Source organism: Stegodyphus dumicola, chromosome 4 (genome assembly GCF_044657685.1).
Source record: "Stegodyphus dumicola isolate Sdum_Otavi_A_Nest chromosome 4, ASM4465768v1".
NCBI lineage: Eukaryota > Metazoa > Arthropoda > Arachnida > Araneae > Eresidae > Stegodyphus > Stegodyphus dumicola.
The window spans coordinates 212,128,560-212,151,620 of record NC_140771.1 but is presented as its reverse complement, the minus strand read 5'-3'; the positions used below and the strand labels follow the sequence as shown (position 1 = coordinate 212,151,620).

Sequence of the window (23,061 nt, the reverse complement as noted above, 5' to 3'; positions counted from 1 at the left end):
CACAGAAGAAAATCAAAGTATTGTATTCACTAAAGATATTCATTTTAATGTATTATAAACACATAATTTTTTTAATTAAAAACCTGTTAAATTATATGTTATTAAATTGATTAAATACAATTTTTAAGTAAAGGACCAGATATTTGATTATGTAGGTATAAATTTAGAAAACGTAGTTTTTACACATGGCGAATTATATCTAATGAATTATAATCTAAAATTTTTTATTACAGATTTTTGTTTTTATTGTAAATTCACAGTAAATTCTGTTTTGTTTACAAACGTTCAGTCGGAAATGGCACTTTACTTTAAAGCTCTTTGCTATTTAAACATGGAATTAGCAGAAGGTGATGTACAGATCACATAATTTTTTTTTTAAATGGATTGAATTTTTTTGCCCATGTGTAGAAGCATCGGGGGGAGGGTATCAGATTAACGCGAGTAGAGAGTAGTTGACATGATTATTTCAAATTTTAAATGTTCATATTGAATTGTTTTTAGTTTGATGGGGTCTACAATATTATACAGAATTCTGAAAATTGAATATATTTTTCGACTACTAACAGGTTAAGATTCATGGTTAAATAGAAGTTAAATATAGTTTTATAATTTCGTACGGATAAACCTGTCAGACTGAACAATTCAGTCGAAATATTCGAAGGAAAAGAAATTTCGTGTCCGAAATGTTTTTTGTATTCCTGATCTTTGCATATTCTAAAAACACTCGTTATTTTTAAAACCATTTACATGACTATGACATATTTAAATCATTTTTTTTTTTTTACTGAGTCACAAAAGCTGTCAGTCTGAAAACTAGAAATACGGTTTAGAGTAAATTGTTTCACTTTACATCTAAAAACCTTTGTTTATTTTTGATAAATTCTACCTTAGTTTCGTCTAGAAAGTTACCAGTGAGGAGGAAGGCCACACAAGCAGTGAATGATTCAGTCCCCGCTTGATCGAGAACATGAATCTTTTGCATCATAAATAAAAGCATAAAGTCAATAAGCGATAGACGATGGGCTGCTCAACCCAGTTTCTTTTCGGATTAGTCAGTTTCCAACAAGCAGCTGAAAATGTATCACAAGAAACAGACTGTCACCAGTCAACCGAGATAAACGATGAAACTTTCTTGGGAGAGAGTCTTGCAACACGTGTCTGCTCTAAGAGAATGGCGTTTGGAAGTATAGAAGATTATAGGCGGTACCACTTTTGGAACAAAGATAGAATGTTAAATCCCGAGATCCTTGAAAATCTGTTCGTAAACAACAACCTTATGCGTGGCCTTCGCAGAAGATTATCATTAGTGCTTTTCAAAATCAGTGTCTTTTGCTATGTGATATTTTGATTACACTGCAGTTCTGCAGATTCTTAATTTTTCAGTAATTTACATGAAAGATTATGTACTTTTAAACAGCATTTTATGTTAATCTGTTTCCTTAATATTTCTAATTATTTTAATACGGAGATTAACTACGGATTAGTTTTAGGCAGTTAATATTCGAGGTAAATGTAACAAAGGCGTGCAATTATTTTTCTCATTCCCTCATTATGTCTAGATAAAGAAACAGGTCAAACTCCGATAAAAAAATATCAGAATCAACGGACATGAAATATGAATCAAACAGTGCTTATCTGTGGCATTTAACTGCGATTCGATAACATTCTATCATTACTTGCGCCCGAATGTTTACCTTTCATAAGTCTGAGCCGTGGCTTGAATAAATACAGTTTCTTTGTAAAAGTTTATTTATAACTTCTTTCTAAAATTTCTGGAAAATTAGCGTGGGTTGCTGAAGATTAGAGCTGCTCAGTGGTAAATACGTTTATATAATTGTTTGCAGAAATCATGAGTTCAAAGTCGGCAGATCAATGAACGACAGCATTTTTAGCTTCGGATGACAAATGCTGAGAAGCGTATTTAGAAAAGTGTATTTTTGGCAATTGTAGATTTCACAAATAACAGATTTTTGATCACACATCTGTGAATCACACCTTCATAAATTACACTACCTGAAAAATTTTATAAAATTTCTATAAAAATAGCAAATGAAATTACTTATTGGCAATAGATATGAATCTGTCTTAAAGCAGCAAATCTGTATTTCTTTTAGGTCTTAAGTATGGGTTATTTTATTTCATTAACATTTTGCATTGCTTTTTGTTTCCTTACTGGAGGGAGGGTGTTGATATCCAGCACTACAATTTCTTTAGTGTTGATGCAGTATAGAAGGCAATGACTTTTTTAACTATCCTTTTGCTTGATGCTTTAATCTACTGCAATAAATTTCGAATCATTTCGTGTTTTATTCATACTTAAACCAGCATTGAAAGAGAAGTTACTTTTCTGTTCTTAAAGTCGCAACTTCGAGTTTCGCACAACATTTATTTAAAGACGCAACATTTCCAAACATTCTACTTTTGTGATCTTCTACCAGTAGCTGGAATTAAATGCCAAGTAAAAATCCATTAATAATTGCATTAACCAAAGATGATATCCTCTACCTTTCTTCTAATTGGATAAATTACCAATTTTTTCCAATTGGATACCTTTCTTCTAATTGGATCGGACTTCTAAAGGTAGAGGATATATCCTCTACCTTTCTTCTAATTGGATAAGCTACTCACAACATCACGCTGGAGCAGCATTTTAAACAACGACTGAAATATTTTGGCTAGGAGTTAGGTTTTCAAACTGGTTCTTTGATAAAACGTTTCTAAATGTGTAAACGAATCAAGATTTTTTCAATGAAAAAAATTCGACGTCAGGATGAACAGTACAGTTGTTGAAATAAAAAAAGACTGCTTATTCGACGGGCTAAGAACCGAGCTACAAAATTTCGATACTTCCGATTTCCGCCAAAAAACTTTACTGTGCCATATAAATAATACTGTGTGCCTTTTGAAATATCTTTCGTATTTTGTAATAAGGTATTTTAATTTTCATCAGTAAAACATATTTTAAAAATACAGAATAAAGATTTAAACTATGAAAAAACGTTTTCCTCGCTTCTAATCGTTCAGTTTTATGAGCAATTACACATTTATTTATATCTGAGTTCAAAGAACATACGGAATACCGATTATCAGACAGAGAGGATACATCATCGTTATTCAAGGTGTTATTGTAACTCGGATGCTCTAACTCAGCTCTAAACAAGACTGGTTTATATCGAAAAATAATAAATTCATAAACTGTTTTGAAAATACATTGCCTTTTAATAAGCTAAGAAACATGTAAAGTTTAATAAATTATAAAGTAGTAATCAAAGAGTTAATAACTCTTATTATGCATTGTGCTTGATAAGATACGCCATTATTTTTTTATCTCAAAAAAGTATTTTTTGTAATGATTGATTACAAAAAATACTTTTTTGAGATAAAAAAATATTTTATATTAAACATTCCAATACCAACAGTATTAACAGAATTTGATTTTTAAATACTCTATGTCAAGATTTACCCAATTTCTTTCGCTCTGTTTGAATCTGTGCATAAAGTTAACATGGTCAATTCTTAAGATTCTTCAAAAAAGGATAAGTCATGGGATGACCCCTTGTCAAACAGAATTTAGGTTTGCAAATTCCCGTGCATGTAAATAACAAAGAATTATAAAAATATAAATAAATAAAAAATTAAACGTATTTTTCGGTGCTTTCTTATGCAATTAGCATTAAAATGCCCATCTTCCTGAAATGGGGAAATAGTAGCTGGTGTTGAAACACCAGTATTTTTTTTATTATGGTAAAACATTTAAATAGGTCAGTTATTAATTTAGAAGTCAAACAACAAAAATCAACGTTATATTTTCAAATTTTCACAGGACTAGTTTCGATGGTTGTACCGAACCATCATCCTCAGCTGCCATTTGCGCTTTTGCAGCTTTTTCCGTAAAACCATCGAAACTAGTCCTGTGAAAATTTGAAAATATAACGCTGATTTTTGCTGCTTGACTTCTAAAATAATACTTGTTCGGGGTGTTATTGTATCTTAATTATCGGTAAGTTATTTTCTCAGTTTAAATAAACCTAAACTTATGCCACATTTTTTATAAAAATGCAATTATTTATACTTCAAAAAAACATTTTGAATCATTAATTTTAACTTCAGTGTAAAAAAAAAAAAATTTTTTTTTAATTCTACATAACGATTAAAATTAACATTACTCATTTTAGCAATATTCAGCAGATTACAATGTTAATTTAAACAATAATATGTTGGTTGACATTTTATTTGCAATCAGTAGCAAATACATTTTTCAGTGCATCTTTTTATACCCGAAGGAAGAACGGCAACGATACGGCAGCCATACAGCAACGATTACGGCAATGATACGGCACAACGATAAGGTAGCCAGCAACGCTAACCACTATGCCAAACATAGCGGGGTAAAATAAAAATGTAATTACTGCCGATTGTAAATTACTTCATTTCCTCAGTCGGATTAAATTTATTGATAATCAGAAAGAGGTAGATTTTATAATTCTGCTTGGCTTCGAAATGTCAGAAGCAGGAATTTTAAGTGAAGCTGTTAATAGAATTTCTCCAAATTAACGCTGTAAAATTTTGAGCATGTGCTCTCCACGTAAATTAAATTAAAGTAATACTAATTACTCAAATCTAAAAATACAAGAAAGACACAAAACATATTTTCCTATAAAAACTGCTGTTTGCTGTTATACAAAATTGCATTTCTGTCGTGACTGGGGGAGCGGCGCAGACGCAGTTTTGTTAGGATTTTAAGCGTGCATTTGGTTGCTTGGAATTACTGGAGTTCCAAACGAGGCAGAGGTACTTTGAGATGCGTTTCTGAAGCTAGAGTTTGCCGTGTTCTCTCGCCGTTTCTCAGCCAACGTGATTTTTGAGAAACCAATAAAAGGATTCCGTCAGCATTATGACTCTGAAGTTATTGAAGTTCTACTAAGGTAACTAACTGCAAGTCACCTTACAGTCCGCTTATTATGAACAACGGAATATACAATAGCATCAATAAATATCTAAATATACTAAAATTCTTACGTAAAATATATTTAAATTTTTAAATCCCTCTATGATGAAATTTCCTTTTTAAAGTATTTTAAGTTTTTCAAAGACGGAAAAGCATTTTCCCGCTGCTCCCCGACATTTTTTTAAACTCCCTTATTTACTAGATCTGTCCATTTTGTTGGCAGTTTCAAAGGATTTCAATTTCTTAAGTATTATTTCAAAAATGGCAAAATTTCGCTTCAAAATCGAGTTTTGTAACAGAATACAAATAAAACAATCAGTTCCAATTAAAATAAAACTGACAGCAAATGTCAGGGATAAGCATTTATACTACAACTGGCGCGTAAAAAATTGTTCCCTGAGGCGAGTATCTATTATCACGACCTTTCGCTTTCTTGATTTCTTCGACGTGGTAGCAGGAAATAAAAAAGAGGTAAACAAGGAAGCATGGATAATAATGCTAAATACTTAATTTATAGTATAAAACGAAGGTTGCTAAGTCTAAAAACCCAGTGAAGTAACTTAGAAAGACGGAATGAGAAAATGTTTACCTGTTACTTAATCTTCGACGTATGTTTACATCAGAAATGTTGATTACAGTGAATGGATATATTTTATTTAACCGAGATTTCCTTTTATACAATATTCAATTTTTTTCATAAAATGTTTGATAAATACTAGTAAAACATTTTAATCTTCTTTAAAAATCCGAGTTTTCTTTTCATGTCTTTTAAGAAGATCTAACTATAAACTATATTTATAGATCGCGAAATGAGTAGCTTTTAAGTTCTTAACGAGTACAAAAATCTATGAAAATTATTACATGCTTCAAGGCGAGAGATTATTTTAAGCGTTAGATTGAACTATGATCGGAATAATACGAGGTACGGTAATTCAAGAGTCACGAAGCTTTCTTGTAAACCAACGTTTACATGGAAGGATTTCCGAGTTCCGAGATTTAAAGTGCCCATGCTCTTCTTGAGGTAACTAATTCAATTAGTAGCAGAGCAGTGTTATCTCAAATCTAATTATCTTTACGATCAGCTATGCTATCTTTATAATAAAATGTACGTTTATTTCAGAATTGTATTATACAACAAAAATTACAAAATCTTTGACTCTTAGGCAAAATGAGAAATCTATTTTTTTTCACTGACGTGTGTTTTCTGTGTTGTTTTTGGTTATTCACTTTATATTAAAAGATAGAAGTACATATTTTGTGACATGAATACATGATAATAATTATCATAAATATATTAACAAAATTTTTGTCGTTTTATTAATCAAACGCAAGCACATGAAAACGCTTAAAAAGGCTTTCGCTGATTCGAGTTTCTGGTGTTATACTGGTATCCGCCGAAAACATCGCGGCAAAAGCATCACGGAAGAAAACGTCGTGGTACAAAACACCCTGGGAGAAAAGAAAGCAAAGAGAAAACATCGCAGTTCTAAAACATCGTGGTACAAAATATCGCCATCGAAAATAAAGCAGTTTTTGTTGTTTGAATTCTAAATTAATATTTGTTCGCTGTGTTATTTTACCTAAATTATCAGTTTACTTAAATTCCCCTAAGTTACAAGGGTTAGATTAAAATCAGTGACAGCATGTAGATAATTCTGAAAACCCTTATTACCATAGATAAAACAATTAAAATCCTTCAGTATAATTGCCTATTATGTCTACCCTCTTCTGCCAAATTATTAGGCAGTGTCGTACATCATCAACGAATCTATGATGGCCGACAGCAATCTCCCTATAGCATGAAAAACCTCCTCTCTGCAGTTGTAATGGATCCCTCGCAGTGGTTCTTTATAGTCACAAGGATCTGTATGGTGTTTTAGTACTTCGTTTCGCCACCTTGCAAAAGATCATGGACAGCTGATACCAAGCATTGTCGTGAAGGATGACGGAATTCGTTACTGACACATCACCTGCATCCACCCATTGCCACCATTGCAATATATTCATGAAAGCGGTCTCATTACGACACTTGCATTATCATGGAGGAGGATGGGATCGGTATCCAACAAAAGTTGTCGTTTACTCCTGAGTACTAAAAGCAAACATTTATGTGCTTTGTAAACGCTTTGAGGGACAGAAAAAGGCAATTAACGTTTTCAGCAAAACTCTTGTTTTATTTACTATATCGGGTGTTACAATGAAATTATTTGCGACAATTACACATATTTTGTCCAAAACGCGTGAAAAAAATGGCCACTTCTGGTGGTTATTGTCAGTGACCACCGCCCACAGAACACATCCCTACAAATCAGCCTCTATGGTAATTATGAAAACAGTTTTTCTTTTTCAAGCAGAGTGCAACTTTGTATGTGCTGCATTCCCACACTGTTCTTACAGGCTTTTTCTTGGTGCTGCAGAGTGCAAATCGTCGTGATGTTGTCTTCGATGGCTGATGCTTATTTTCTTGAAGACGAATTGCTGCATCAACTACTAGCTTATGTTTCTTGATTGTCACCTAGTGAGCTACAAGGGAACTTCAGAAACGGTCAGTCTTGAAAGCCACTCACACGAGTGAGTAAGACGTTCACTAGAAAAAAGGTTACTGTAGGTAACCGCCGCCCTTCAAAGATTTAAGACATATTAATGCAGTTTACGCATCCGCCAGAAAAACTATGGAAGAATATTGTTGTGTGCGTACGGGTTCGTTATGAAATGAATGCACAAGTCCGATGAAAAATGAACAAAAATTTATTATTATCACAACAGAAATGCTTAAATTTTCTCAAATTATCATGCAGTATCACAATATCTCACAGTAGTTATCTTTTAACTACTTAAATGTACAATAGAACGTAATTCAAAACAGCTAAAGAACGCTAATCCGCGAATTCGCTATAATCAACAACGGCAGTTTTCTAAACAACAACAAACTAAGCAACTACTACAAACTGAGATGTTTTCCTCCTTTTATAAGATTTTAAAATCACGCGCTAGAATTTTCCAGTACTTTCTCGAAATCAAAAAGAGATATTTATTTATTTAACGCACGCGCTCTTGTATTTTTAATTTTTCCGGCTTAGCTTTCTTTTAATATTCGTCACGCGCTGCACTGCGCGAGAAATAAAACCATTTAATTTATAATTGAACTAACATTAGCTTTTTTAAATACCAAATTCGTAACAATATTTTGTATTTCTGTTTATTAACGATAAACTTAACATAGGACCATCCGAATGACTGCTTTGAAAATCTGGTAACATTTGTTTTAAGATTTCTTGATGAAAATTCTTGTTTTAAAATTTCTTGATGAAATAGAATTTAAAATTCATTGCTGCCTAGTCGCAGAAAATTGAGTGGGGCATTTCGCTAACAGCTGTGAATAACTCCATTTATTATGCATGGACTACGCAAAATCCGCATTCGATTAAACTAATTCCTCAAGTTTCATACAAAATTACTGCGTGGATAAAGTATCACAAAGTGGTGTTGGTGCTGGTGTATTTAATTATGGCAAAGCACACTAGGGCTATCTGCCTAAGGGGAGGGATGCCTTCGTGGAGGACGTTCTAAGGGAAACTGGGTCGTATACACCGCGTATCACAAAGAAAATTTCCTTTGTGAAATTTCCTTTCAAGTTCTATAATAGACACAAATTTTGCTGAGTGGTACCAGTTTGCGACAAATACCTGCACCCTTTAATACATCTGTCAATCTGAATTAAAATATATATCTTGCAAATATTTGACAGAAACTGGAGGATTAACCATACATTTTCTGCTAAATTTCTACTTCATTTATTTGATTTAACACTTCCTGTTTTTTCTAATCTTCAAAGACAAAGTTTATCAAGATTATCCGGATAAATTGGCAGTGCTGAAAGATGTAATGCATAACATCATTCCTGACCGGCAACATTCTCTATCAGAGATTATCTAGAGGGTTACGAAGCACCGCAAAGGTCAGCACATTAAAAATTTGATGGGCGAAAGCAGTTTCAGAAATGAGTTAAAGAAGTGCCTTTATACTTGCATCACATTTCTCCTTCTTATGCAAACCGAAGAGTTACGGCATACATATGCTGTTTATGATACAATGTCCTCTATTTAGCTATTTAAATATTTCCAGTTGATGCACATTATGTATCTGAGAAACAACAGAAAGTGGATTACAAAGAAGGACGATTTTGTATATCTCTAGATAATTTTTGTCATATGAAGATAGTTGAAGTTCAGGCAATGTATGCATGATTTAAGGTTGGATACTTATGAAAATTATTCATTTAAATCCTAATTTATGATTTAACTTAAAAAATACAAAATGCAGTCATTCAATGATTTTGCATTACATACAATATACACGTAGACGTACCTTGTCTTTTATATACCAGAATTTTCCTTGAATAAATTTTTCGAAGAGTATTTGAAGTCTGGATTCAAAACCTAAATTAGTAAAATGGGAAATATACGATTTTATGATTTTATTAGTTCTTTTTATTTTCCTCCTATCGTTATCTATATCATTCGATTTCTGATTGGTAAAATCTGTAAGAAATTATGATTCTGAGATCCCTGATCATTCCCCTGATCGCACAAGGTGCCGTGATCCTTTAATCATACAGGTGAGACATTTAATATTACACATTTCACAGTAGCAATAAATACAACTGAATACACATAGATTAAGCCTTGGTGCCTTGCTTTAACATGGTAAGTCTCATTTCTTTGAAAAACGTCTTTAAGATGTTTTACATGGCAGCTGTATCTTTCTAGTCAATTTCCAGATTTGCCATGACACGTTGTAGAACCGTCCAATGTATAATATTCGCAATCTTCAGATGAATTGCGTTTTGAATGCTGTTAGTGTGAGGTATTGAGTGACATCAAGACTTGAGCTTTCAAATATCTCCAATATTTCAAAACACAAATTCTGCTGCATTCCTCAAGTGAGTTCACTATTGGTTTGGTGACATTCAAGACTCCCATTCAATTCCTTAAACCTTAGTGCAGCAGATACTTTTCCAAAAGACGTTGACACGGTTCGTGGTGTATAAACAAAAACTGTATGAAATGCTAGTACGTGGGACATTGTATTTGAAAACGAGATCACGTTAGAAGATTTTTTAATGGATATAATTTCTTGCTTAAGAAATTGAATATGCGTCTTTACAGCCAAAAGCAGCTAACAAATAATATTTTAAAGATTGACAGCCATCAAAATTAAATTCAAATTTTCTTTAAGTAATTTAGTTAAGATTGGTAGTAATTAAATATAGCAAGCTAATTTACTATGAAACGTTATTTGGCAAAGTTATGTAAACAACGGAATATATGAGGCCCTGGGTGGTCATTTTATTATAAGACTTTGAAAACAGATTTTTAAATTTTCAGAAAACACTAAGTGTATCTCAGTCTACTTCTTATTACTTTTCAGTTAACATCAGATTTGAAAATACTACTGCAGAGTTGCAAATCTACCACAGAGAACTACAGAAAGATCCACAACATAAAGACAGTTCTTGGAAATAGACGTCTCGGTTTATTCTATTTCGTCCCACTTTATTTATTTTTCAGCATTTCACGAACATTACCTGTCCACCACATCCACTTTTCAAGTAATGTATATCTGTGAGCTGTTTTTTTCCATTTAAAGCATATAAAAATATGCTGCATATTAAAGAATACAAAGATTTGAAACAAAATTTCCGTAACAAAAATTTCAGGAAACATGTTGCATCCTTGCAGTCCCTGTCCTGAATTTCAAACTAGATACAGATGCAACAGCATTAAAAAAAATAGGCTAAACATTCATACTAAAAATATAATTCTTATTATTACTAAATGTTCATATTTTTCTTGAATAAATAATTTTGAAGTTGAAAAGTAAAGAAAAATTTTGGAGGCACAGTAATGAGGTAGTTTATAGTGCTGTCGGGAGGAAATATAGAATTCCACGTAAGCGTGTTATGCGTATTTGTTGGACCTTGTGGCCCAAAAACTCCAAAAGGCTAGACCTCAAAGGATTAGAGCATGTTTATCAGTTTATCAAGCTATGTACACAGCTGCAAAAATTAGTATTCCCAGCTGCAATTTTATCTCAGAGTTTCAGAACCAGTAAAATGGAGACAGACCAGCTGAAACTGAAATTTTTTGAGGATTTTGTGTCTGCGCCCTTTATATTCCTAGTTGACAATAATTTTGATTTAAAATTTGTCAATTTAAATATGTAGTTTTAAAAAGATAAAGGATATCATCATACTTGTTTTGATATGCAACGGTAACAACTTGCAGAGGTTCTCTGATTTCATTTCAGCTACTTAAGAAATTCTCTTATCGCTGTATCTATTTTTTATCTTCAAAATAAATTATCTTATTTATATTTTAAATGTTACTAATGCACGTATCTTGAAGGTATTACTGCAATACATGTCTTAAACTGAATCCAATTTTAGTTGGAAAATCTTAATGAAAAAAATTTGAATTTTATAATTGTCTTAAATTATCCTATAGAGTTATCATTTACAAAAGTAATTAAATTATTTTAAATTATTTCCATTGCAGATGTGTTATTTAGACTAATCTGAACTCTTTTTCCTTTCCTTTTCTTCCAATATCTTTATATAGTAAGACCAGATTACATGTTTTTTATTGCGAGACTGAGTATATGGCATTTAACTCGTTTCATAATTTGGTGCACATTATAAATTTCATTGTATTTAAATTAGGCTGTAAGAGAAAGATCAAAATCAAATAATAATTCGCGGATAAATTTTAGCTATTTGTCATTCATGATTTAGAGACATTAGGGTTTTTGAAGCAGGTGTCGTGAAAAATGAACAACCTTACTTAGCTAAATTTGAGCAAATACTTAGCTAAATTTTGTTTAAAGGCTTCTGATAAAATACCGTTGCACAAACTCTTAGATTTTCAGGTAAAGTATTTCAACTAAAAAATTGCTTTCCGGGTAAGGGGTATACAAATAATTTTGGTGAATATTAACGTTCTTTTTACTTTTTTACTAGACTACATTACAGACGTTATACAAGAATTTGCCCCTTAAAATAAGCAGAACTGAAAAATAATTCTCACTTTTTTCAAACAAAAAATTTATTTTATGATTCTTGTGATAAAACTGTATGACGCACTTTAATATTTTATAGTTTGGGAAAAGGAAAAATAACGAAAGTAAAGAAATCCTAATTTTCACAAAACAACCTTGTAGAGTCATTAGGTTATTTCGAAGCAGGAGACATGTAAAATGAACAATGCCTTCGCCGGGACTCGAACCACGGAGCTCTCAAATACGTGCCGAGCGTGCTGACCACTACACCACGAAGACATGCTAAGAAGGCGGGAGAAATATCGGGAAAAATGCAGAATAGCCCACTGCTTGGCGCGTTTTTAAGAATTGCACATACTCGGTATCCATGTACACATCAACCTATTTTCATTCAAAAAAAAAAATCCCAGAATTGCACAAAAATGGCATTGTGCACTCCCTTGACTTTATCCATGTACACATCGACCTATTTTCACTTAAAATGTCAAAGAAAATTGACGAAACTCCAATTCTTCTTACTGTTGTAAAAAGCGCCAAATAAGTGGGCGATTCTGCACTTTAGCCGAAATATATAATGCACTACCCCTTTTAAAGGGCGATGGGGATTAGGGAACCCAGGCGCCAAATCCTACTTGTGGAAAATCATCATCCACCACCTTTTTTTAGTTCGGGTGCCAGTGTAGAGACATTAGATATTTTGAAAGCAGGAGAAGTGGAAAATGAGCAACTCGAACCACGGACCTCTCGAATACGCGCCAAACGTTCTGACCGCTACACCACGAAGGCATGCTAAGAAGGCGGGAGAAGTTAATTCTAACGTGTCAGAACTTACTTTAAAATTTTATCATTCTTTTTGTTAACCTAAAGCTCTTATAGATGAAAGGTTCCTATTATAGAATTTAAATCACTCAATCATACAATTATAATCTGTAGCCATAAAACTATGAACAGTGAGAGCTTAAAATCTAGTGCGTTCGATATCCCAGATTCGATATGCGTCATAACCTCAGATTCAGTCTAAAACATAGTAAAAACATCAACAGAAACCTGAATACTCTGTCCTGAAGGATTGAAAACGATTACTCAAACTCTCAAACCCAATTAAAATTAATTACTTGGAGGTGAACTTCTCTTGGCTCACATGATTTTACGATTCTTAATAACCGCTAATTTAACCGTTGCTGGCAAACAGAAATGTATCTAGATAGGCCTTCATATTTAATTAAACAAACAAGCAAGAAAGAATATGTTAGCAGCGGAATCGAGGGAAAAAAAACTACTTTGATTCTTTAAAAATAATTTAACACTAACAGTTTTAAATAAATCCATATATATTTACTGTATTATCATGCTTTGTTTAGGTTGAAAAAATTTCTAAAAATTATATTTGATCGCTACTTATTTTTTCTCCCTTAGTGAAATTTTGCACCTCTAATTTTATATTTCTCTTTGAGCACAAGATGTAGCTTTCACATAAAAAAAAGCCTTGAGCAGAATATTTAATTGAAGATATTAACAACAATAATATAAGGAGAAACCTTAACTCTATGTAGTAAACATATCTTCTGCACACAGAACTTCTTAAAATGTTTGCAGCCGCATCTGAAGCCTATAAACGTGTAAAAATCAATTAAATCTGATGTTGATTGTCATTAAATGCATATCTACTCAAAATTGTTTCTCTGTAAAGACCTCGCCAAACAGCAGTGTTCAAATACATTTGTTTCGGTTTTTTGCTACTGATATGATTTGTTTATACTTCCCACATTTCAATTTTTACAACTCCTAATGCTCGAACCCTGTATACAGAGTTTATTTGCAAATTTTTTAGACGATTTTTATTGTATTTACCGAAATATTTTAGCTAATCCCTTTGAGTTTTAAATGCTTTATTTGATAACCGTTATTCTTCATTACATTTTCACACCATAGTTTCTAATTTCTTTTCAGCCTTTTATATTATTGGAAGATGAATTTTATTCCATCCCTCTTGAACAGCTTTCCAAAGTTCAAGGAGGGTTGTAGGTTGACGTCTGGATAATCCGATTTTTTAAAATCCAAAAGCCCAAATCCATGATTTATACATCAGGAGATTTAGTAGGCATATGAGTGAAAGATATGGCCTCGATATCTGTATGTTGTTCCATTTTTTCCCAGTAAATTAGCTGTGGATTTTCAGGTGTGGCTGCTTACTTTGTCTTGATGCAGTTCTACTGATGGATGACATTGTAGCTAAGGAATAGGTGTTTCAAATTTGAAACTTGGGTGTAAAATATGTACCTAATAATATGCGGAGTTGATCTTAACATTTCCTCCACTCTCTTTATTGTTAATCTGTCGTTATATGAAAAACTGGCAACAATGCTAAATCCCTTTGGAAAACTTTCTTTGCATTCTTTGAGCCATGATTTAATATTTTTTCTCCTCTTTGATGATAATAAATGTATCTCTTTTTATTGCTTTCATTTAAATACACCCATTAATTCATGTAAATTCTATCATGCTAAATACAGATACCCATAGACCTTTTATTTAGAATGCTGATGCTTTATCGTGTTATTTTAAAGCGTTGCGTATTTTTCATTCATGTATTGTAACAACATTTTTGCGTTTTTGTCCAAATGAATGTTTCTCGTAAAGAATTCTACAATGTGTTCTGCGTTTGACGATTTGTCGTGGAGAAATACGATGCACAACACATTTTTTCGCCTTTTCAAGATTCAAATCAACATTTATCACTATGTTTATAGTCGACACTGAACATTTTAATGATTTTATAACTATCCTTGGACTTGATGGATTTTCTTTAAATTTCTTAAAAGTCTTTAAGAAGGATTTTCTTAAAAATCTTACCTTTGCAACATTCGAAACACCCCGTTTTTAGTTTGGATATGTGTTTGGAACAATTTTTCCACTTGAAACTAAACTCTGAATTTTTTCCTTTCTTGTTGATAATATTATCTATCGTAGCTTTAGAAACCGAAAAACCATGGCTTTCACGGCATTTTTTTTATAACTAGATACTAATAAGTTTCTTCGGAAAGACATAGCCTTCCATCCATTGCTTCTTTAAAAACCGTCATGAAAACAATACTGTCATGTAGCACACGATAATTTATACTTTCAAAAATATAGTTGCAGTTAAAAAAAAAGAGAAATTCTTAGCAGCTAATTTTTTATAGCAAAGCAAAATCGTCTGAACAATGTGCGAACATCCTCGGTGGAATGCAATAATAATAATAATAATTCAATTCCATATAAAAAAAGCGTTCAGTCAGAACAGCTTTTAATTCAAGTCAAATTGACGACATTTTGAGAGCACAAGTAGTTTAAAAGTTTCTTTCACATATATCCTTATATCAAATGCGTCATCTGGCAAGGATTAAATGAATTAAATGGAGCGGAACCTGGAAAAACTATTAAAAATACTTATATTTTTATCGGCTTCAAGTATCTACCTAACCTTTATCTTATTAAAGAGAGTGCATTTAACTATATTTTCATGCACAGCTCCGAAAAATTTATTTTAATTTATTATCATTTTACAAAGCTTTACATCTTTCAATATCGTGCTCAATGATTTGAATCGAGGTTTGGCCTACTTCATACTTAACAGTGATAGATATGAAGCATATTTCAAAATGTTGGCAGAAATAAGTGACTGATATTACATGAATTCGGTTCTAAATTTTTTAATCCACTGAACTTTATCTACACTTCTATGGAAAACGCAACGCTTTAAAATAACACGATAAAGCATCAGCATTCTAAATAAAAGGTCTATGGGTATCTGTATTTAGCCCGAAAGGGCAAATTTGCCCAGAAAGGCTATTTCGTTTTGGCATTTTGCGTTGATGCACTATAAACGGCGAATCACTTTTCAAATTGTTGCGACCAAATATTATCGCCCTGTATTATATTTAAAGAAATTAAATAATGAAAAATCTGCATAAATATATGTATGTTTCTTTCATTGGGATAAAACAATGGTACCTAGAGCCATCAAATTTTGAATAACGTACATCTCCATCCAAAGAGGGGCATCTGGAAGCCCAAATTCGGAATTTGAAATTTGTTTTATAGTGTATTTCATATTTTGTAAAGCATTTATGAGTTTTTTATTAAGAAACTCAAATATTTCAAAGCGAGCAATGGCAACACTGTACAGGAAAATATATATATATATATCTGCAGCGCGCGAGACTGTGTATCGGAAATTCTAAAGATATGTTCATTTTAAAATTATTTTGCGATATATTGCTGTTGAATTGAATTTTATGGTTTAAGTGCGAAGAACATGATATTTAATAAATAAACGCAACACACAAAATGTTTAAAAAAAACCTCCCCTTTGGGCGTAAAGTAAAATCTGAAAGCTCTTTTTTTTTTTTTTTTTTTTTTTTTTTTTTTTATTTTTCCACCTCCAGTTTACTTTTTATGAACTAGTAAAATATTCTTCCATAATAACGATTTTAATAAAGTTTATTTCTTTGTATACTTTTCAACAATTTGCCTTGCACTTTCTTTTATTGTGGGGTTAGCTAATAATTTTAACGCCTAAGTTTCGTTCCCAGAAAGAAAATGTGTTATGTGCTTGTTTGGGGGAATATTTTTAATGTTAATTTAGAATTTGAAGCTTGAAATAGTTGCTCATATTCATAAAATTTTGTTATAATTGCTCTTAAAGTCTGTTTAAGCACTTTTATTGAAAAAGTTTAAAATTTAACTGAAATAACTTAGGGTTAGTTTTATTTCACTTCTCTGATTAGATTGAATATGTTTTGAAATATAACCTTAGGATGAATCGTTCTGTTGCAAAATTCCATGCAAAAGTAATGAAAATATGATTTTTGTTTTGTTATCTACTGATTGCAAACGGAAAAGTTAGGTATCGCACTAACTAAGACTGATATCTTTGAAGCAGTTTAATTACAGCAACGTTCAGTTCGAATTTAGAATTTGTCTTGACCTTAAACAACACTGAAAGGCTGTTAGATTAGCTAACTTATCACTAAAAAGAAATTATAAACGATTGAATTCGTATTACTTATTACAATATTACTAAAAAAATGAAAAACCAGCAAAATAAACAGTAACTCTTTCGCCCCATATTCTTTTGGATTTGACCAATAATCATTAAAAATTCAGTCATACCCACCAGTAGATGGATGCGACCAATAAGTCATTTTCGAAGTGAAAAATATTATTGAAAAATCAAATAAACGGAAATTTTTTATAATTTGAAATTCAACCTCTAAATTTTAGTACCATCATTTTCTGGCGCAAGAATTTAAGAGATTGCATTTCTAAAACGTTTTCAATAAACATTTAATTTTTCAAATTTCATTTTGAAATGTACCTCTGTTTTAGCTATTTATTTTTTAAATTCTTAAAGTAAATACCTTTAGACTTAAAAAACTATCACTGTGATCTGCGTTAATAATGCATTCATTTCCTACTTAATTTTCATTTCATTCCTAAGCATTTTTTTCCGTTAATTTATTAGGGCCCACCAGCGGCCGAGCGGTAAAGTCGCTGAACACTGGTAGTTCGGTCCGAGGTTCGAATCCTGCGAATGGGCTGGCTGCATGGGCGTTTTCGTGGTTTTCCCCATGTGTAACGTGTATACGAGCCAGTTTCCCTTAGAAAGTCCTCCACGAAGGCATCCCTCCTCTTAGGCAGATAGCCCTAGTGTGCTTTGCCATAATTAAATACACACCACACCGTTAATTTATTATCCTATGTAGAATATGGCATACATGTATTATCTGCTCACCAACTTATGATGAAACTGTGCTTAAAAAAAGGAATAATTGTTGAGTCATGTGTTTACTTTTTGCGGGGGGGAGAAACGAGAAAAATTGACTGTGCCTTCGACGCAGGGATCGTCCACCAGCAGCCGAGGGGTAAAATCTCTGAATATTAGTAGTTCCGACCTAGGTTCGAATCCAGGAGAACAAGCTGGCTGCATGGGCGTTTTCGGGATTCCCCGTGTGTAACGTGTATGCGAGCCAGTTTCTCTTACAAAGTCCTCCCCAAAGACATCCCTTAGGCAGATACCCTTTGCTTACTTTGCCATAATAAACTAAACCAAACCAAAATCTGACTTAGGGGTCTTGTAATTGCTAACTGGATACGCTAATCATTTGCCCGACAACAGCGTGTACAAGATAGGCCGGAAATTCCTTGCAACATTACTCTTTTAAATTAAATATTGTTCCATAAATGCATAGAGGGATACTTTTTTATTATATAGTAACTTTAATTCACAAGAAAGTATATCTACTTTCTGACTTAAGAAGACTACATTCAGCAAAGCTTAATTCAAATCAAATTTTATGTAAGCTATATAATGCAGGTGCTGTGTCAGAATCTTTAGAAATATATGCTGTATATTTAATATAAATTTGAAATATTTGGAAATGTATGTTTATATAATCTGAATGTTTCATCATAACAGATAACAAAATTCCTAGCTTTAGAACAAACGTAAACAATTTCATTCCGTAATTGAAAGTTGCATAAAAAACTGCACGATGCCTGACATCATTAAATCCGTCTTTCCGTGCAAGGATTTGGGATCGGATTAACCGTACTTAATTTTAATTTTTTTTCTTTAATGCTCATTATTTTTGCTTGAATCGACATTAAACTTGGAAACATCATTTTCAAGATTTTATTTTCAGTAAGCGTTATTTAAAGCTGTACCTTTTTGACATAGCGTCTGAGTGATGTTTTTGTGATCTTTGTTGCTCTTGCTGAAGGTGCAGTTTAAAGCTATTATCTTCTTTTAAAATAATACGAAGGATGTTCGTGTAAGAGATAAGGAAGGCTGTCCTGCAAGGATGAGTCACAGCATTAACAAAATAATAGCTGCCTGTTCTTAATGTAAGTCACTTAATGTATGGAAGTACGTTATCCAGAAGGCATCTTTACCTGATCATTACTTTAAAGCAGTAGTGTCCAATTTAAATTGCGTCATAAAATCTACGAGCCACACAATATCTTATTTTTTACCAAAATTTAGCAATATATCATGGAATAATAAACACTAGTTTCTTCAAGAATTTTATCGAACTAATTCATATAACCTTCGTACGAATATTAGTCCTCACGGGCCTAATTCTACTCAAAGATTTTTTTTTTTTTTTTTTTTAAGACTATTTGAAGTTGTATATTTACGCAATCTGAATACAATATGAGTTTGACAGTGCTTACAATTTTATTATATTTTATTTATCATTTAAAGAATGGAAGCGCAGTTCTGTAAAATGGCAGTAAAATAATAGATGTTAGTTAATTAATTAGTAGTTTGACGACAACTAATATAACTAAATATACTGACGAAAACTTGGAAATATTTTATAATTCATATATTGCAATATTAAAAAGTACATATTGTATTGTTAAAATATAGTAACGGTTCATATCTAGAAAATAATTTCGAATCTAGAAGCCCAAATGGAATACGGAAAAGTTCGTATCTTGAAAGTAAGTTCGTGTCCGCAGGCAAACTAAGGTTCGTACTCAAAAGATTTTCACTTTAAGCAGTTCGTAAATCGAAGTACTTTATTTTTTAAACCAAAACAATCCTAAAAATATACGTCAAGAATTAAAGAAAATGAAAAAGTGTCTTTGAAATGTCATTTAGATGTAAATTTCAAATTTCAATAAGAGAACTTATGGCGTTTTTCATGCGCTTTTACATGTATAAAGCTGCCTGTATACAACAATTATATAATGTTTATACACATAAATATACGTACATATTCCTTACCAAAAGATCTTATATAATTCTATAAAAAAAATCCAATGTTAAAATTCTTTAGAATCCATTAGAATCATGGTCCAACTCCCTGTAAACTAAATTAGATATCTATAGAATTCTAAAAAAATTTAAACATGGCTTCTGTACAAATTCTTCACGTTTAGAGATTGTATAGAAATATGTATAGATATTCTGTAGAGATCAGTGGAAAGGTTCTATAAAAATTTGTACAATATCTTAAAGGTCCTTCATATAGAACTTTATATAATTAATTTTATGACCAAAATTCATTTTACGCTTTTATAAGCTTTAATTTTCGTATTGTATAAGCAGTATTATACAAAAAAATTGCACAAAATGTTACTTAAATTTAAAAACTATTAAACGTTGAGCTAGAGGGAAAATTTTCCATTTTAAAATGGTTCAACATTTATGAATAAAAAAAAATTTTTTTTGCTCTCCCACATGCCATATAACATATCAGAAATTAAAAATTTGGTTTGATTCTAGTTTTGCAAATCTCTATAGAACACTATTCTATAAGGCTTTAAAAATTTCTTTTACCATTTTCCGTACCAACATTTCTATTGAATTCTTTTCCGTAAAAACGTTATGAAATTTCTATAGAATTTTATAGAGAAGCATTTCTACACAGAATTATTTATAAATTACTACAGGAATTTCTATAGAGCTCGCCAATCTCTATAAAATTTTTTCGTTCGGGATATGTATATAATACCATATAAAAATTGTGTTATTTATTGCTTGTCTCCTCTAATCTAACCATTTTATCAAGTATTCAGATGATTAAAAAAATTGATAATCACACTTTAAGATGGAATCTCTTTATAAATGTGTTAACTCACTACTTAACAATCGTTCTTTAAAATTTTTCAAAGTAAATGTATAAAACAAGAAGACAATATTTTCGTTAGGCTGTTATAATATCAAAAATACTATTTTTTAATTTTGTTTCCTTATAGGCAAAATATGGGCAAAAACCAAATTTTGAAGAATAATTCAGATTTACATTTTGAAGAATAATTCAGATTTATTCAAATTACTTTGAAGAATAATTCAGATTACACTTTTGCGTTACTTTTCTAGTAAGCATGTAAATTTAAAATCAGTTAACGTCAATTGTTTCAAATTATTGTAAAGAATTTTTTCTTTTAAATAAATAACGAATAATATCTTGAAGCACAGACGATACTAATGCTAAGAGTAGACTATTAATTTTAAATCAACTAATTTTTTCCTATATGTATAAAAAAACTAAAAGTTCTTATTTCTTTGCAAAACGACAATTTTCGAGAAAACGAAATAAATTTCAATTTAATATAGACAGGAGTTTAATTTTGTTGCAATATTCCTGTCTTATCTTTTATCAATAATTTTATTTTAAAAATTTACGCAATTGCGAACAAAGCAAGTAAATGTGCTTTACGTTGATAATTAACTGCTTCTTAAACGTGTTTTGCCTCTGCTGATCTAGCCATTTTATCAAGAATTCAAATGATTAGAATGCACTTCTATAAATATGCACAAAGGAAAGAAACGTTTTGCTTTTTCAAATTTGAAATTTGACTAGCATCTAAGGCCTAAACTTTCATAATGTAAAATTTCATATTAACATAGTAGCTCTCTTCTAAATTCCTTTTTTACTAAACTTTATTTATTGAGAAAATATAATTGAACTTTTAGATATTGAGATAGAGGAAGGAAGCTTTTTTTTTTTTTTTTTTTTTTACAGTCACAAATTAGATTTAAGAAGAGGAGTTTTGAGGGAAATTATAACTAAAATCTGGCCAGGACATAATATAAATATGCATTTCAATGTATTTGGTAAAGCAACCAGCAATTATTGTTTACATTAATAATGATAGTTTATTTCGAAGTGTGAGAAACTTTGAAACGTAATTAAAATCAAGAAAATCTACTAATAATCTTATGTCTGCTTTAGAAAAATGAAATACAAAATAATAGGGGCTTGAAATCGCATGGTTCTGATGAGGAATTAAGCAGCATATGTCAGCTTCAAAGTGATAATGAAAGTAATAAAAATATTTCTTGTCATTTGATAATATTTTTTATTTTATTAAAGGGAGAAATATTACGTGGAAAAATAATATAAACTATGCAACAAAAATAGTGTTGTAAATACTTTATTTTTCGATGTCTTAATGAAAATGTGTTCAACGTTGCAAAACATTGGCTAAAACAGAGCCAATGTTGAGCAACGGCAAAATGGAGAACAATTATATTCCAAGACTACTTCATATTTTTTAAATAAACATTTTCATGAAACTGCATAATTAAATTTCTTATTTTTTATTATTCACTTTAAGCATTTAAATATCATTTTTCTTAAAATTGATTAGAATTCTTCATAAGCGACGTAAGATTAAATTTAATTAATATTCATAAAATATTATCTTAGTTATAACAGAATAATTAAATTTTATAATTATTTTTTAAAAGGGACTGTGAAATACTTTTCTTTAATATTTGTGTATAACTACTATAATTATAATTGACACGCTATGAATCATAAAGGCAACAATAACAGTTGAATTAAAACATAACAGTAGAGAACAAAATTGTCCAAACAGATAATTATGGGGCCCTTGGCTCAGAATCCCCATAATTTAACAAAATATGACTCACCGGTCTTCAGGGTAGCACTGCAACAAAGGACCGCTAAAAACACATAGAGCATGATGAATCCCGCGCTAAGATTTTCATCTCTCCTATCGCGCTGGACGAGATCCTATTTGCAAAAATCATCTTCTCAAGAAATTATTATTTACATGAAAAGATGAACTTTGGTCAAAAATTGCAACAGACGCCGCGCTGAGCAGCGCATGGGTGACAAAATGAGATAACGGAACCCGCAAAGAAGCGCGTACGCGATTCAAAACCGATAAAAGGGGAAATAAAAAAGCAAAGCATAAAATTTACTAGACGCGTATATAATCGGGGGAAGGACAAAAGCACCCCGCAGAACAGCTGCCGTTACTCGGTGGAAAAGGGGAACGCTTCCGGTCACGATTTCAGTAGTGCTGCCATCTGTCGAACAATTACTAAACTACATCCGTTGCACCTTATTCAATTGTCCTTGAGGTTAACGCTCACAAGGAATCACCTCTTCTAAACATAGTGATGAGAAAAATTGTCAGATTTTTCCTGTTTCATATATGCCGGTGTCTTGCTAACGGACCGCTTCGATTCTTATTTTTAATCGCCTTAAAATAATCCGATTTTGTGTTTAGCTAGATTCTAGAAACAT

At 31.5% G+C, this 23,061-nt stretch overlaps 1 protein-coding gene across 1 annotated transcript in view; it reads right to left on the bottom strand.

Moving 5' to 3' along the window:
* The window catches only part of LOC118186855 (uncharacterized), a 71,766-nt gene extending 49,017 nt beyond the window's left edge, over nucleotides 1–22,749 (bottom strand). Inside the window, exon 1 of the mRNA XM_085815949.1 lies at nucleotides 22,440–22,749. Within this exon, the coding sequence (XP_085672075.1) occupies nucleotides 22,440–22,491 (52 nt within the window). The 5' untranslated portion in view covers nucleotides 22,492–22,749. The remainder of the gene's footprint in view (nucleotides 1–22,439) is intronic.
* Between the last annotated feature and the right edge of the window lie 312 nt (nucleotides 22,750–23,061).